Source organism: Leptodactylus fuscus, chromosome 4 (genome assembly GCF_031893055.1).
Source record: "Leptodactylus fuscus isolate aLepFus1 chromosome 4, aLepFus1.hap2, whole genome shotgun sequence".
NCBI lineage: Eukaryota > Metazoa > Chordata > Amphibia > Anura > Leptodactylidae > Leptodactylus > Leptodactylus fuscus.
Genome location: NC_134268.1, coordinates 224,444,941 through 224,462,139, shown reverse-complemented (window position 1 = coordinate 224,462,139; position 17,199 = coordinate 224,444,941). Strand labels below are relative to the sequence as shown.

At 47.8% G+C, this 17,199-nt stretch overlaps 1 protein-coding gene across 1 annotated transcript in view; it reads left to right on the top strand.

Annotated features, from left to right (window-relative positions):
- Nucleotides 1-1,149: 1,149 nt before the first annotated feature.
- LOC142201209 (cathelicidin-5-like) overlaps nucleotides 1,150-17,199 on the top strand; it is a 143,019-nt gene continuing 126,969 nt past the window's right edge. The window contains exon 1 of the mRNA XM_075272032.1: nucleotides 1,150-1,317. Coding sequence (XP_075128133.1) covers nucleotides 1,150-1,317 — 168 coding nt within the window. The remainder of the gene's footprint in view (nucleotides 1,318-17,199) is intronic.

Here is a 17,199-nt window from a genome sequence, read left to right as displayed (position 1 = left end):
TGAGCAGGTGATGGTTCCGTTTTAGGTATCAGGGCCCTCTGCACCTGGAAACTCTGCCCCCTATAGCTCAGTGTGTTGCTACATTCTTACTGGTGATACATTGTTACACGGTGCAGATTATCTGTACTGGGGTGTTGGTACTTGTGATACATTGTTACACTGTGCAGTACTGTATTTGTGATATATTGTTGCACGGTGCAGATAAGTTGTTGTACTGGGGTGTTGGTGCTTGTGATACATTGTTACACTGTGCAGTACTGTATTTGTGATATATTTTTGCACGGTGCAGATAAGTTGTTGTACTGGGGTGTTGGTACTTGTGATACATTGTTACACTGTGCAGTACTGTATTTGTGATATATTTTTGCACGGTGCAGATAAGTTGTTGTACTGGGGTGTTGGTACTTGTGATACATTGTTACACTGTGCAGTACTGTATTTGTGATATATTGTTGCACGGTGCAGATAAGTTGTTGTACTGGGGTGTTGGTGCTTGTGATACATTGTTACACTGTAATTAGAATATATTAGAACATTTTTCTTCTGGTTGCGCCTCCACATGGGGTGGAGAACGTCTGCAGAACCTTCCCATAGTATCAAGTATCACACTCATATTCACACTCATAATTCATAATCACACTCACACTCCTGCTCATTGTCATACTCACACACACACTCACTCACTCTCATAGTCACACTCACATTCACACACACTTGTACTCACACTTACTCTCATAGTCACACTCCTGCTGATGGTCATACTCACACTCACTCTCATAGTCACACTCCTGCTCATGGTCATACACACACACACACTTGTACTCACACTTACTCTCATAGTCACACTCCTGCTCATGGTCATACACACACACACACACACACACACACACACACACACACCTTGTGCTCACACTTACTCTCATAGTCACACTCCTGCTCATGGTCATACACACACACACACTTGTACTCACACTCACTCTCACAGTCACACTGCCAGTATATTATAAGATAGAGATAAGACATTGTCTTACGCCCTGCAGACTGTTGAGGCTGTCCCTGGAGACTGCGCAGTGTGTACAGGATCCATCCTCAGGTCTAGTCTTCAGTCGGTGTGGACTCACCTGGTGCACAGGTATAAGAGCTGACAACATGGCCGTCTGGTTCATCTCCTGGATATTATTAGCCGCAGCCACATCACAATCCGCAGGACGCGCAGTTTCACCTCCCACCAGGGACTACATCTCCCAGGCGACTGCGCTCTACAACTCCGAGTCTGATGGAGAAGGAGTCTACAGAGAGCTGGGGGTCCCTCCAGAGGTGAGCGCGCCGTATACTGGGGTGGTATGGGATGGTATATTATAGGATGGACTATTATAGGACTATTATAGGATAGTTATAGGATGGACTGTTATAGGAGTATTATAGGATGGACTGTTACATGATTATGAGATGGATAGTTATAGGACTATTATGGGATGGTTATAGGACTATTATGGGATGGTTATAGGACTATTATGGGATGGACTATTATAGGATGGACTATTACATGATTATGAGATGGATAGTTATAGGACTATTATGTCTTCTCTTCTACCAGGTGGGAAAATGTCGGTGTCTTAGTAATATCTGATTCTGAGAAATCTGGGTGATAACTGTGTAACTACAGCTGTGTGAGGAAGAGTCACTGGTGCGGTGTAGTACTGTACTGTATACTTTATCAGGACACTATTCTGGTACTGTTTATAGGGGGCACTCTACTGGCATTGTATATGGGGGCACTCTACTGGCATTGTGTATGGGGCACTCTACTGGCATTGTATATGGGGCACTCTACTGGCATTGTATATGGGGGACACTCTACTGGCATTGTATATGGGGGCACTCTACTGGCATTGTATATGGGGACACTCTACTGGCATTGTATATGGGGGCACTCTACTGGCATTGTATATGGGGCACTCTACTGGCATTGTATATGGGGCACTCTACTGGCATTGTATATGGGGGACACTCTACTGGCATTGTATATGGGGGCACTCTACTGGCATTGTGTATGGGGCACTCTACTGGCATTGTATATGGGGCACTCTACTGGCATTGTATATGGGGGCACTCTACTGGCATTGTATATGGGGCACTCTACTGGCATTGTATATGGGGGCACTCTACTGGCATTGTATATGGGGCACTCTACTGGCATTGTATATGGGGGACACTCTACTGGCATTGTATATGGGGACACTCTACTGGCATTGTATATGGGGACACTCTACTGGCATTGTATATGGGGCACTCTACTGGCATTGTATATGGGGCACTCTACTGGCATTGTATATGGGGGACACTCTACTGGCATTGTGTATGGGGCACTCTACTGGCATTGTGTATGGGGCACTCTACTGGCATTGTATATGGGGGACACTCTACTGGCATTGTATATGGGGCACTCTACTGGCATTGTGTATGGGGCACTCTACTGGCATTGTATATGGGGGACACTCTACTGGCATTGTATATGGGGCACTCTACTGGCATGTATATGGGGCACTCTACTGCATTGTATATGGGGCACTCTACTGGCATTGTATATGGGGGCACTCTACTGGCATTGTATATGGGGCACTCTACTGGCATTGTATATGGGGCACTCTACTGGCATTGTATATGGGGGACCACTCTACTGGCATTGTATATGGGGCACTCTACTGGCATTGTATATGGGGACACTCTACTGGCATTGTATATGGGGGCACTCTACTGGCATTGTGTATGGGGCACTCTACTGGCATTGTATATTGGGGGCACTCTACTGGCATTGTGTATGGGGCACTCTACTGGCATTGTATATGGGGGACACTCTACTGGCATTGTATATGGGGCACTCTACTGGCATTGTGTATGGGGCACTCTACTGGCATTGTATATGGGGGACACTCTACTGGCATTGTATATGGGGCACTCTACTGGCATTGTATATGGGGGCACTCTACTGGCATTGTATATGGGGCACTCTACTGGCATTGTATATGGGGCACTCTACTGGCATTGTATATGGGGGCACTCTACTGGCATTGTATATGGGGCACTCTACTGGCATTGTATATGGGGGACACTCTACTGGCATTGTATATGGGGCACTCTACTGGCATTGTATATGGGGGACACTCTACTGGCATTGTATATGGGGGCACTCTACTGGCATTGTGTATGGGGCACTCTACTGGCATTGTATATGGGGGCACTCTACTGGCATTGTGTATGGGGCACTCTACTGGCATTGTATATGGGGGGACACTCTACTGGCATTGTATATGGGGGCACTCTACTGGCATTGTGTATGGGCACTCTGATTGTATGGGGCACTCTACTGGCATTGTGTATGGGGGCACTCTACTGGCATTGTATATGGGGCACTCTACTGGCATTGTATATGGGGGACACTCTACTGGCATTGTATATGGGGCACTCTACTGGCATTGTATATGGGACACTCTACTGGCCATTGTATATGGGGGCACTCTACTGGCATTGTATATGGGGCACTCTACTGGCATTGTATATGGGGGCACTCTACTGGCATTGTATATGGGGCACGCTACTGGCATTGTAGTATGGGGCACGCTACTGGCATTGTAGTATTGGGGGACACTCTACTGGCATTGTATATGGGGCCACTCTACTGGCATTGTATATGGGGCACCTCTATTGACATTGTATATGGGGGCACTCTACTGGCATTGTATATGGGGCACTCTACTGGCATTGTATATGGGGCACTCTACTGGCATTGTATATGGGGCACTCTACTGGCATTGTATATGGGGCACTCTACTGGACTTGTATAGGGGCACTCTACTGGCATTGTATATGGGGCACTCTACTGGCATTGTATATGGGGCACTCTACTGGCATTGTATATGGGGGCACTCTACTGGCATTGTTTATGGGGGCACTCTACTGGCATTGTATATGGGGCACTCTACTGGCATTGTATATGGGGGACACTCTACTGGCATTGTATATGGGGGCACTCTACTGGCATTGTATATGGGGCACTCTACTGGCATTGTATATGGGGCACTCTACTGGCATTGTATATGGGGCACTCTACTGGCATTGTATATGGGGCACTCTACTGGCATTGTATATGGGGCACTCTACTGGCATTGTATATGGGGGCACTCTACTGGCATTGTATATGGGGGCACTCTACTGGCATTGTATATGGGGGGCACTCTACTGGCATTGTTTATGGGGGGCACTCTACTGGCATTGTATATGGGGCACTCTACTGGCATTGTATATGGGGGACACTCTACTGGCATTGTATATGGGGGCACTCTACTGGCATTGTATATGGGGGACACTCTACTGGCATTGTATATGGGGGACACTCTACTGGCATTGTATATGGGGGACACTCTACTGGCATTGTATATGGGGGACACTCTACTGGCATTGTATATGGGGGCACTCTACTGGCATTGTATATGGGGGCACTCTACTGGCATTGTATATGGGGGCACTCTACTGGCATTGTATATGGGGGCACTCTACTGGCATTGTATATGGGGACACTCTACTGGCATTGTATATGGGGGACACTCTACTGGCATTGTGTATGGGGCACTCTACTGGCATTGTATATGGGGGCACTCTACTGGCATTGTATATGGGGCACTCTACTGGCATTGTATATGGGGGACACTCTACTGGCATTGTATATGGGGGCACTCTACTGGCATTGTGTATGGGGCACTCTACTGGCATTGTGTATGGGGCACTCTACTGGCATTGTGTATGGGGGCACTCTACTGGCATTGTGTATGGGGGCACTCTACTGGCATTGTATATGGGGCACTCTACTGGCATTGTATATGGGGGCACTCTACTGGCATTGTATATGGGGCACTCTACTGGCATTGTATATGGGGGCACTCTACTGGCATTGTATATGGGGACACTCTACTGGCATTGTGTATGGGGGCACTCTACTGGCATTGTGTATGGGGCACTCTACTGGCATTGTGTATGGGGGCACTCTACTGGCATTGTATATGGGGGCACTCTACTGGCATTGTATATGGGGCACTCTACTGGCATTGTATATGGGGGCACTCTACTGGCATTGTATATGGGGCACTCTACTGGCATTGTATATGGGGGACACTCTACTGGCATTGTGTATGGGGCACTCTACTGGCATTGTGTATGGGGCACTCTACTGGCATTGTGTATGGGGGCACTCTACTGGCATTGTATATGGGGGCACTCTACTGGCATTGTATATGGGGCACTCTACTGGCATTGTATATGGGGGACACTCTACTGGCATTGTATATGGGGGCACTCTACTGGCATTGTATATGGGGCACTCTACTGGCATTGTATATGGGGCACTCTACTGGCATTGTATATGGGGCACTCTACTGGCATTGTATATGGGGGACACTCTACTGGCATTGTATATGGGGCACTCTACTGGCATTGTATATGGGGCACTCTACTGGCATTGTATATGGGGCACTCTACTGGCATTGTATATGGGGCACTCTACTGGCATTGTATATGGGGGCACTCTACTGGCATTGTATATGGGGGACACTCTACTGGCATTGTATATGGGGCACTCTACTGGCATTGTATATGGGGGACACTCTACTGGCATTGTATATGGGGCACTCTACTGGCATTGTATATGGGGCACTCTACTGGCATTGTATATGGGGCACTCTACTGGCATTGTATATGGGGGACACTCTACTGGCATTGTATATGGGGGACACTCTACTGGCATTGTATATGGGGCACTCTACTGGCATTGTATATGGTGCACTCTACTGGCATTGTATATGGTGCACTCTACTGGCATTGTATATGGGGGGCACTCTACTGGCATTGTATATAGGGCACTCTACTGGCATTGTATATGGGGGGCACTCTACTGGCATTGTATATGGGGGCACTCTACTGGCATTGTATATGGGGGCACTCTACTGGCATTGTATATGGGGGCACTCTACTGGCATTGTATATGGGGGCACTCTACTGGCATTGTATAAGGGGCACTCTACTGGCATTGTATATGGGGCACTCTACTGGCATTGTATATGGGGGCACTCTACTGGCATTGTATATGGGGGCACTCTACTGGCATTGTATATGGGGCACTCTACTGGCATTGTATATGGGGGCACTCTACTGGCATTGTATATGGGGGACACTCTACTGGCATTGTATATGGGGCACTCTACTGGCATTGTGGTATGGGGCACTCTACTGGCATTGTATATGGGGGCACTCTACTGGCATTGTATAAGGGGCACTCTACTGGCATTGTATATGGGGCACTCTACTGGCATTGTATATGGGGCACTCTACTGGCATTGTATATGGGGGCACTCTACTGGCATTGTATATGGGGGACACTCTACTGGCATTGTATATGGGGGCACTCTACTGGCATTGTATATGGGGGCACTCTACTGGCATTGTGTATGGGGCACTCTACTGGCATTGTATATGGGGGACACTCTACTGGCATTGTATATGGGGGCACTCTACTGGCATTGTATATGGGGCACTCTACTGGCATTGTATATGGGGCACTCTACTGGCATTGTATATGGGGGCACTCTACTGGCATTGTATATGGGGGCACTCTACTGGCATTGTATATGGGGGCACTCTACTGGCATTGTATATGGGGGCACTCTACTGGCATTGTGTATGGGGCACTCTACTGGCATTGTATATGGGGGACACTCTACTGGCATTGTATATGGGGGCACTCTACTGGCATTGTATATGGGGCACTCTACTGGCATTGTATATGGGGGACACTCTACTGGCATTGTATATGGGGGACACTCTACTGGCATTGTATATGGGGGCACTCTACTGGCATTGTATATGGGGCACTCTACTGGCATTGTATATGGGGGGCACTCTACTGGCATTGTATATGGGGCACTCTACTGGCATTGTATATGGGACACTCTACTGGCATTGTATATGGGGCACTCTACTGGCATTGTATATGGGGCACTCTACTGGCATTGTATATGGGGGACACTCTACTGGCATTGTATATGGGGGCACTCTACTGGCATTGTATATGGGGCACTCTACTGGCATTGTATATGGGGCACTCTATTGGCATTGTATATGGGGGCACTCTATTGGCATTGTATATGGGGGCACTCTACTGGCATTGTATATGGGGGACACTCTACTGGCATTGTATATGGGGGCACTCTACTGGCATTGTATATGGGGCACTCTACTGCACCTGACTTCCGGAGACATTGTGGTTGCTGTTCCAGGGTTTACAAGGTATTGATGCAGTGTGCAGACCCGGAGACCTCCGGGGTGACCCTGACCCGCTCTGTAAGGGTTATATAGGATATGGGGTCACTCCTCTGGCACTGTATATAGGAGGGTTATATAGGATATGGGGTCACTCCTCTGGCACTGGATATAGGAGGGTTATATAGGATATGGGGTAACTCCTCTGGTACTGTATATAGGAGGGTTATATAGGATATGGGGTAACTCCTCTGGTACTGTATATAGGAGGGTTATATAGGATATGGGGTCACTCCTCTGATGCTGTATATAGGAGGGTTATATAGGATATGGGGTCACTCCTCTGATGCTGTATATAGGAGGGTTATATAGGATATGGGGTCACTCCTCTGGTACTGTATATAGGAGGGTTATATAGGATATGGGGTCACTCCTCTGGTACTGTATATAGGAGTGTTATATAGGATATGGGGTCACTCCTCTGGTACTGTATATAGGAGGGTTATATAGGATATGGGGTCACTCCTCTGGTACTGTATATAGGAGGGTTATATAGGATATGGGGTCACTCCTCTGGTACTGTATATAGGAGGATTATATAGGATATGGGGTCACTCCTCTGGTACTGTATATAGGAGGGTTATATAGGATATGGGGTCACTCCTCTGGTGCTGTATATAGGAGGGTTATATAGGATATGGGGTCACTCCTCTGGCGCTGTATATAGGAGGGTTATATAGGATATGGGGTCACTCCTCTGATGCTGTATATAGGAGGGTTATATAGGATATGGGGTCACTCCTCTGGTACTGTATATAGGAGGGTTATATAGGATATGAGGTCACTCCTCTGATGCTGTATATAGGAGGGTTATATAGGATATGGGGTCACTCCTCCCGCACTGTATATAGGAGGATTATATAGGATATGGGGTCACTCCTCTGGTACTGTATATAGGAGGGTTATATAGGATATGGGGTCACTCCTCTGGTACTGTATATAGGAGTGTTATATAGGATATGGGGTCACTCCTCTGGTACTGTATATAGGAGGGTTATATAGGATATGGGGTCACTCCTCTGGTACTGTATATAGGAGGGTTATATAGGATATGGGGTCACTCCTCTGGTACTGTATATAGGAGGGTTATATAGGATATGGGGTCACTCCTCTGGTACTGTATATAGGAGGGTTATATAGGATATGGGGTCACTCCTCCCGCACTGTATATAGGAGGGTTATATAGGATATGGGGTCACTCCTCTGGCACTGTATATAGGAGGGTTATATAGGATATGGGGTCACTCCTCTGGTACTGTATATAGGAGGGTTATATAGGATATGGGGTCACTCCTCTGGTACTGTATATAGGAGGGTTATATAGGATATGGGGTCACTCCTCTGGCACTGTATATAGGAGGGTTATATAGGATATGGGGTCACTCCTCTGGCACTGTATATAGGAGGGTTATATAGGATATGGGGTCACTCCTCTGGCACTGTATATAGGAGGGTTATATAGGATATGGGGTCACTCCTCTGGTACTGTATATAGGAGGGTTATATAGGATATGGGGTCACGTCATTATATCTGATTTGTGCCGCAGCCAATAGGAAGTCAAACACCCGGATATTAAACCTGTCGTCTTCTCCAATCTCCTCTTTCCTATTGACTTAGGCAGATCCGAGTCTTTGTTTTACTCCGGAAACTTTGTCAGGAGGTTACAAGAAAGCCCGAAGTTGTCAGACAAAGCCATCAATCTAAAGAACAATCCGCAGACATCCGGCCGGTGAAAGTGGCGTAATCTGCACCAGACCGGCAGACGAGTCCTTTAGTATGGTGTCTGACCCTCCAGAATCCCAGAAGATACATGTATAGGGCGAGTGGGATGAGCAGCAGAGGGGTCTGTGACCAGTAGAGGGGTCTGTGACTGGGAGAGGGGTCTGTGACCAGCAGAGGGGTCTGTGACCAGTAGAGGGGGTCTGTGACCAGCAGAGGGGTCTGTGACCAGCAGAGGGGGTCTGTGACCAGCAGAGGGGTCTGTGACCAGCAGAGGGGTCCGTGACCAGTAGAGGGGTCCGTGACCAGCAGAGGGGTCTGTGACCAGTAGAGGGGTCTGTGACCAGTAGAGGGGTCTGTGACCGGGAGAGGGGTCTGTGACCAGTAGAGGGGTCTGTGACCAGCAGAGGGGTCTGTGACCAGTAGAGGGGTCTGTGACCAGTAGAGGGGTCTGTGACCAGCAGAGGGGTCTGTGACCAGTAGAGGGGTCTGTGACCAGCAGAGGGGTCTGTGACCAGTAGAGGGGTCTGTGACCAGCAGAGGGGTCTGTGACCAGTAGAGAGGTCTGTGACCAGCAGAGGGGTCTGTGACCAGTAGAGGGGTCTGTGACCAGTAGAGGGGTCACAATGGTGCCCCTCCCCCCACTTATAATCACTGCTCACCACTATTAACCCCTTCCTGCCACAGAGCTGTCGGACAGGGAAGTCAGAGAGAGCTCAGAATGGGGGAAAGTGGAGCAAAAGTGCGACTGTGCAACCAAGCTGTTATATCCCTGCTATATATCCCTGTACGCTATCTGCCCCTTCTATGCTATATGTCCCCTGTATTCTATATATCCCTGTACACTATCTGCCCCTTATATGTCCCCTGTACGCTATACATTCCCTATATCTATATGCTCCCTGTTATGTCAGTCCAGGTAGCTGCAACGGGGCTAAGGGATAGCAGTAGGGAATCTCGCCCTGCACTACTCCCACTAGCTATCCCGGTCCCTGCCTCACGGGTGTGGGTCGGCTGTACTCAGGCTAAGCCTGACCCCGACAGCTCCTCTCTCACTGATTCCGTAGGCCTAGAGGGAAGTGGGAGAAGGAATGCCCTATAAGACCTCTAGGGACTGGAGACTAAAGGGGGTCACCCCTAACGAACAAGTGAAGCTGCTACTGACAGGGACTGACAAGGGTGTGCGCTGACTAACAACACAAGCAGCACACAGGAAAAATGTGGGAAAGGATTCCCCCAAACCAATATGGGAAGGAACCATACACTAGGAAACAAACACAGGGAAACTGAGTAGAAATCAAAGGATAAGGCAATTCACTCACACAGTCAATTATACACAGAGGGAGGATTGGTGAACACAGAAGGGAAAACACACAAACCAACTCGTTCACCCAAAACCTCCCAAAAACCAACCACGGAACTTCCTCTATCCAAGATAACCACCTACTCCTCCTGCTAAGGCCTAGCTCTGTAAAAGCGACACTCAGCACAGAACCATGGGAGGCATGGGTTTATATACAGAGTAGAGACCACTCCTCCCAGGTGCAAATGGGAGGACAGACTAATCAACCAGGAGATAAAGCTTCCTACCATCAGTGCACACGTGCAAGTCAGAAGGTGTGCACCAATACTCACGACAGGACAACCCCGCAGCGCCAGGATGCCACCCCAGACACTGCACAGCCAAAAACTCCCCAGGTAAGAAAAATAGAAAGTAAAGAACCTAAATACTCCTAACAGGATCCTCCCCTCAAGGAGAAGACTCCGGATTCTCTAGGAGCATCCTTCTTCGGGAACTCCTTGTGGAATTTCTCCACGAGTCTGGGAGCTGACACATCCGACTCCAGGACCCAAGAATTATCCTCAGGACCGTATCCCTTCCATGCCACCAGATACCGTAGCTTCCCCCGAACATATTTGCTATCCAGAACTCGGGATATCTCATACTCCCCGGACTCAGAAACTGGTGGAACCTTAACTGGAGACGTTCCCTTCTTGGCCTTCTTTAACAAGGAGACATGGAAGACCCGGTTTATCTTCCACCTTTTAGGTAGTTGCAGCTGCGCCGCCACTTCATTTACCATCTTGATGATCTTAAAAGGACCCACAAATCTGGGACCCAGCTTCTTGCTAGGAACCTTCAACCTGATATTCTTGGTGGACAACCAAACCATCTCACCAGGGAAGAACTGCAACTCTCCTCTCTTCCGATCCGCCTGGACCTTAGCCTGGTGCGACGCCCGCACCAGATTCTCTCGGATACGGGACCATACCCCTTGCAGCTTTTTAGAAAATAGCTCCTCCTCCGGAACTGGGGAAGAAATGGAAGAAAATACTCCGAAAACAGGATGTCTACCACCGGAGCAAAAAAAAGGTGTGGTACCTGTGGCGTTGGAATCATGGTTGTTTAGGGAAAATTCTGCCAGGGGGAGAAAGGCAGCCCAATTATTCTGGTTCTCTCGAACAAAACACCTCAAAAACTGTTCCACATCCTGATTCTTCCTCTCTGTTTGTCCGTTAGACTCTGGGTGAAACCCGGAGGAAAACGACAGTGTAACTCCCAACCTGCTGCAAAAAGCCCGCCAGAATTTAGCCACAAATTGCGGTCCCCTGTCCGAAACGATATCCTCAGGAAGACCATGCAACCTTACAATCTCTTTAATAAACGCCTCAGATAGTGTCTTGGCACATGGCAGCCTGGAAAACGGGATCAAATGGCACATTTTCGTGAAGCGGTCAACGACTACCCAAATGACCGTGAAACCCTTAGACACCGGAAGGCCCGTGATGAAATCCATAGACAGATGAGTCCAAGGTGCCTTAGGAGGTTCCAATGGATGTAGAAGACCGTGGGGACGGGTATGCGACGCCTTGGCTCTTGCACAGACCGAACAATTTTGAACAAACTGCAAGACCTCCTTACTCCACCCTGGCCACCAAAAATTCCTAGACACCAATCTCATGGTCTCTGAAACCCCCGGGTGACCAGCAAGAACCGACTCGTGACACTCCCTCAGGAGACTTTGTCGGAGAGTAGTTGGGACAAAAAGCTTGTTTCTAGGTATCTTGGAAGGTGCAGCGTGTTGCGCTTCGATCAAGGCCTTCTCCAATTTCGCGCCCAATACTGCTACCACCACTCCATCCCCAAGGATAGTGGCAGGCGCCTCTCGTTCCTCCTCAGTCGACATATACCGGGATAAAGCATCAGCCTTAACATTCTTTGAACCCGGCACATAAGTCACGTTAAAATGGAACCGCGCAAAAAATAGAGCCCATCTGGCCTGCCGTGCATTTAATCTCTTCGCCGACCCAAGATAAATCAAATTCTTGTGGTCAGTAAATACCTGGACTGGCCTTCTGGCCCCCTCCAGGAAATGACGCCAATGTTCGAACACTAGTTTTATTGCTAGTAGTTCCCTATCTCCGATGTCATAATTCCGTTCAGAGGCAGAGAATTTCTTAGAAAAGAAGGCACAGGGATGCGTACCCTCCTCGAACTCCTGAGAAAGTACTGCTCCCACCCCCACCGAGGAGGCATCCACCTCCACTCGGAAGGCCAACCTCTCATCCGGCTGTTTCAAAATGGGAGCGGACGAGAATCGCTTCTTCAGTTCTTCAAACGCCGCTAGCGCCTCTGGCGACCACTTAGCACAGTCATCCCCCTTCTTAGTCAAGTCCGAGATAGGTTTCACAACCTCAGAAAATCCCTTGATAAACTGGCGATAATAGTTGGAGAACCCCAAGAACCGTTGGACCGCCTTTAGGTTCTCGGGTCGCGGCCACTCCAAGACTGCCCTGACCTTCTCAGGGTCCATCTCGAACCCCTTGTCCGATAGGATATAGCCAAGGAAACATAATTTATTGACCGCGAACACACATTTCTCCAGCTTAGCACTTAATTGGTTAACCCTCAGGAGATCTAAAACCTCTCTCACTCTCTCCCAATGAGTCTCCAAATCCGGGGTGTAAATGAGTATATCGTCCAGATAGACCACAACCCCCCTCCCTATGACGGCACTTAGCACATCATTAATAAAATTCTGAAAAAACGCAGGCGCATTGGTTAGACCGAAAGGCATCACAAGATTCTCAAAGTGTCCTAGGGGTGTGTTAAACGCTGTTTTCCACTCATCCCCCTTCTTGATTCTCAGCAAGTTATACGCCCCACGTAAATCTATTTTACTAAACCAGCGAGCTCCCGTAATCTGGCTGAATAGATCCGAGATCAACGGGATGGGATAGGGATTCCGCACCGTGATTTTATTAATCTCCCTAAAATCCAAACAAGGGCGCAACCCTCCATCTTTCTTCTTTACAAAGAAAAACCCCACTGCTACTGGGGACTTAGATGGGCGAATATGCCCCACCTCTAGACTCCCCTCAATATACTCTTTGAGCGCCTCCCTCTCCGGAATAGTGAGATTGTACAACCTTGTCTTGGGTAACACTGCATTTGGTATGAATTTAATCGAGCAATCATAGGTGCGATGTGGTGGTAATGTCTTGGCTGCCCTTTCCTCAAAGACCTCCCTGAACTCACATATTTCTTGAGGCAAATTATCTATAGACAAAGACATAACGGAGATGGGCAGACATCGACCATTACACCCCTGCCCCCAAGAAACTACTGACTCGGTCTCCCAGTTGATAATAGGGTTATGCTGCTTCAGCCAGGGCCACCCCAAAACTACTTGTGCTGGTAACTTAGACAACAAGAACAAGTCAATCTCTTCCCTGTGGCCACCCACAATAAACTCCAGACCCTCCACCTGTTTGGAGATGACAGCTTGCTGTAGAGGGGTCTTATCAATAGCCCACACCGGTATCTGAGACTTCAAGACCAAAGGACTCACCCTTAATTGCTCACAAAACTCTGAGTCAATAAGGTTGACTGCCGAACCACAATCAACCAAAATCCGGCACTTCTGCCCATTTACCCATCCTTCAAGGGTCAACCCGGCAGTCTGAGTACAGGAAATATGCACACCTCCCTCCTTAGTAGGTTTTCTCCCTTTACCCTCAATAGACCTGGGGTTATTACTCTCCTTGGCGAACCATTCTCTGGAGGGGCATACCCTTGCTAAATGTCCCATTCCTCCACACACAAAACAGCGTACTGTGCGGGACCCTTCACTCTTGGGTCTAGCACTTCGCACAGTGGCCCCAATCTGCATGGGTTGGTCCCCCGGGTCCTCTCTAAAAACAGAGAATTGAGGAGGGCTAAGCCCCCCAGGACTCTTGTCTCCACGCTCCCGGAGGCGCCGTCCAACTCTAATTGCCAGCTGCATGGCCTCATCTAGATCTCCCGGAACAGGGTGAGAAACTAGATGGTCTTTAACCTGGTCCGAGAGCCCTGTCTCAAACTGACTAAGTAGAGCGGGGTCATTCCAGTGTACTTCTGCTGCCCACCTACGAAACTCTGTGCAATATTTCTCTATAGCGAGATCCCCTTGCACCAAACGTCGTAGGTTATACTCAGCCGTGCGTACCCTGTCTGGGTCGTCATACAGTAACCCCATTGTGGAGAAAAACGCCTCTACAGTTAGTAAGCAAGCTGAGTCGGCTGGTAACGAATGTGCCCAGATGAGGGGATCATCTCTCAATAAAGTAATAATAATCCCAACTCTCTGTACCTCAGAACCGGAGGAAAACGGCCGTAGCCGGAAATACAAAAGACAGTCCTTTTGAAATCGGAAAAAATCTGACCTCTTACCTCGGAAGGGTTCAGGTAAGCTGACTTTTGGCTCCAGAGGCCGACCCACAGGGGCGCTACTCACCTGCCTCTGTATGCCCTCCACCTGAGAGGCTGTGTGTTGAGCCAACTGCTGTACTTGAGATACGCCAGAAGCTTGGATGGCATCCATTCGTAGCTTGATCCCCTCCATCTCAGTGGAAATCTGCTGCACCGCCTGGTACAACTGTTTCAGGTCCGTCATAATGCAAACGAACCTTTTTTTTTTTTTTTACCGGCTGAGTGTACTGTTATGTCAGTCCAGGTAGCTGCAACGGGGCTAAGGGATAGCAGTAGGGAATCTCGCCCTGCACTACTCCCACTAGCTATCCCGGTCCCTGCCTCACGGGTGTAGGTCGGCTGTTCTCAGGCTAAGCCTGACCCCGACAGCTCCTCTCTCACTGATTCCGTAGGCCTAGAGGGAAGTGGGAGAAGGAATGCCCTATAAGACCTCTAGGGACTGGAGACTAAAGGGGGTCACCCCTAACGAACAAGTGAAGCTGCTACTGACAGGGACTGACAAGGGTGTGCGCTGACTAACAACACAAGCAGCACACAGGAAACATGTGGGAAAGGATTCCCCAAACCAATATGGGAAGGAACCTTACACTAGGAAACAAACACAGGGAAACTGAGTAGAAATCAAAGGATAAGGCAATTCACTCACACAGTCAATTATACACAGAGGGAGGATTGGTGAACACAGAAGGGAAAACACACAAACCAACTCGTTCACCCAAACCTCCCAAAAACCAACCACGGAACTTCCTCTATCCCAGAACACCACCTACTCCTCCTGCTAAGGCCTAGCTCTGTAAAAGCGACACTCAGCACAGAACCATGGGAGGCATGGGTTTATATACAGAGTAGAGACCACTCCTCCCAGGTGCAAATGGGAGGACAGACTAATTAACCAGGAGATAAAGCTGCCTACCAGCAGTGCGCACGTGCAAGTCAGAAGGTGTGCACCAATACTCACGACAGGACAACCCCGCAGCGCCAGGATGCCACCCCAGACACTGCGCAGCCAAAAACTCCCCAGGTAAGAAAAATAGAAAGCAATGAACCTAAATACTCCTAACACTCCCTGTATTACATGGGTCGGTACATTTCTGGGGAAACCAAATTTATTAACTTTTTTTCTTCAATTTTAACCCCTTAAATTTTTTTTTCTATTCTGCCCCTAAAAGAGGGCGTGGCTTATCTGAGAAGAGGTGGGACCTAGAATGTTACACGGGGCGCCCTAAACATCCCGGTGCTAAGGGTTGGTTCACACCAGTGCTCGTCTCCACTCAGGGATTCTGTTCCCCATCTCACTTGAAAAATGTAGGACAGACCTCGGGGACCCCATTATAGTCGTTTAAGTGGACGGGTTTTTCATATTTCGGGTCCCCAAACGCAGCTGAATAACGGAAACCCAAAGGCAGGTGTGAACCTGGTGCAAGTCAACTACTGTATATACTCGAGTATAAGCCAAATCTCTCAGCACAGTTTTTGTGTCCCCCACCCCTCGGCTTATACTCGAGTCAAGTGGGGGGGGGGGTCTAGGTAATTGTCTATTACAATGCATTACTGTCTGTTACTATGTGTTACTGTGTATTACTATGTGTTACTGTGTATTACTATGTATTACTGTGTATTACTATGTGTTACTGTGTATTACTATGTGTTACTGTGTATTACTATGTGTTACTGTGTATTACTATGTGTCACTGTGTATTACTATGTGTTACTGTGTATTACTATGTGTTACTGTGTACTACTATGTGTTACTGTGTATTACTATGTGTTACTGTGTATTACTATGTGTTACTGTGTATTACTATGTGTTACTGTCTATTACAATGCATTACTGTCTGTTACTATGTGTTACTGTGTATTCCTATGTGTTACTGTGTATTACTATGTATTACTGTGTATTACTGTGTGTCACTGTGTATTACTATGTGTTACTGTGTATTACTATGTGTTACTGTGTATTACTATGTGTTACTGTGTATTACTATGTGTTACTGTGTATTACTATGTGTCACTGTGTATTACTATGTGTTACTGTGCATTACTATGTATTACTGTGTATTACTATGTGTTACTGTGTATTACTATGTGTTACTGTGTATTACTATGTGTTACTGTGTATTACTATGTGTTACTGTGTATTACTATGTGTTACTGTGTATTACTATGTGTTACTGTGTATTACTATGTGTTACTGTGTATTACTATGTGTTACTGTGTATTGCTATGTGTTACTGTGTATTACTATGTGTTACTGTGTATTGCTATGTGTTACTATGTGTTACTGTGTATTACTATGTGTTACTGTGTATTACTATGTATTACTGTGTATTACTATGTGTTACTGTGTATTCCTATGTGT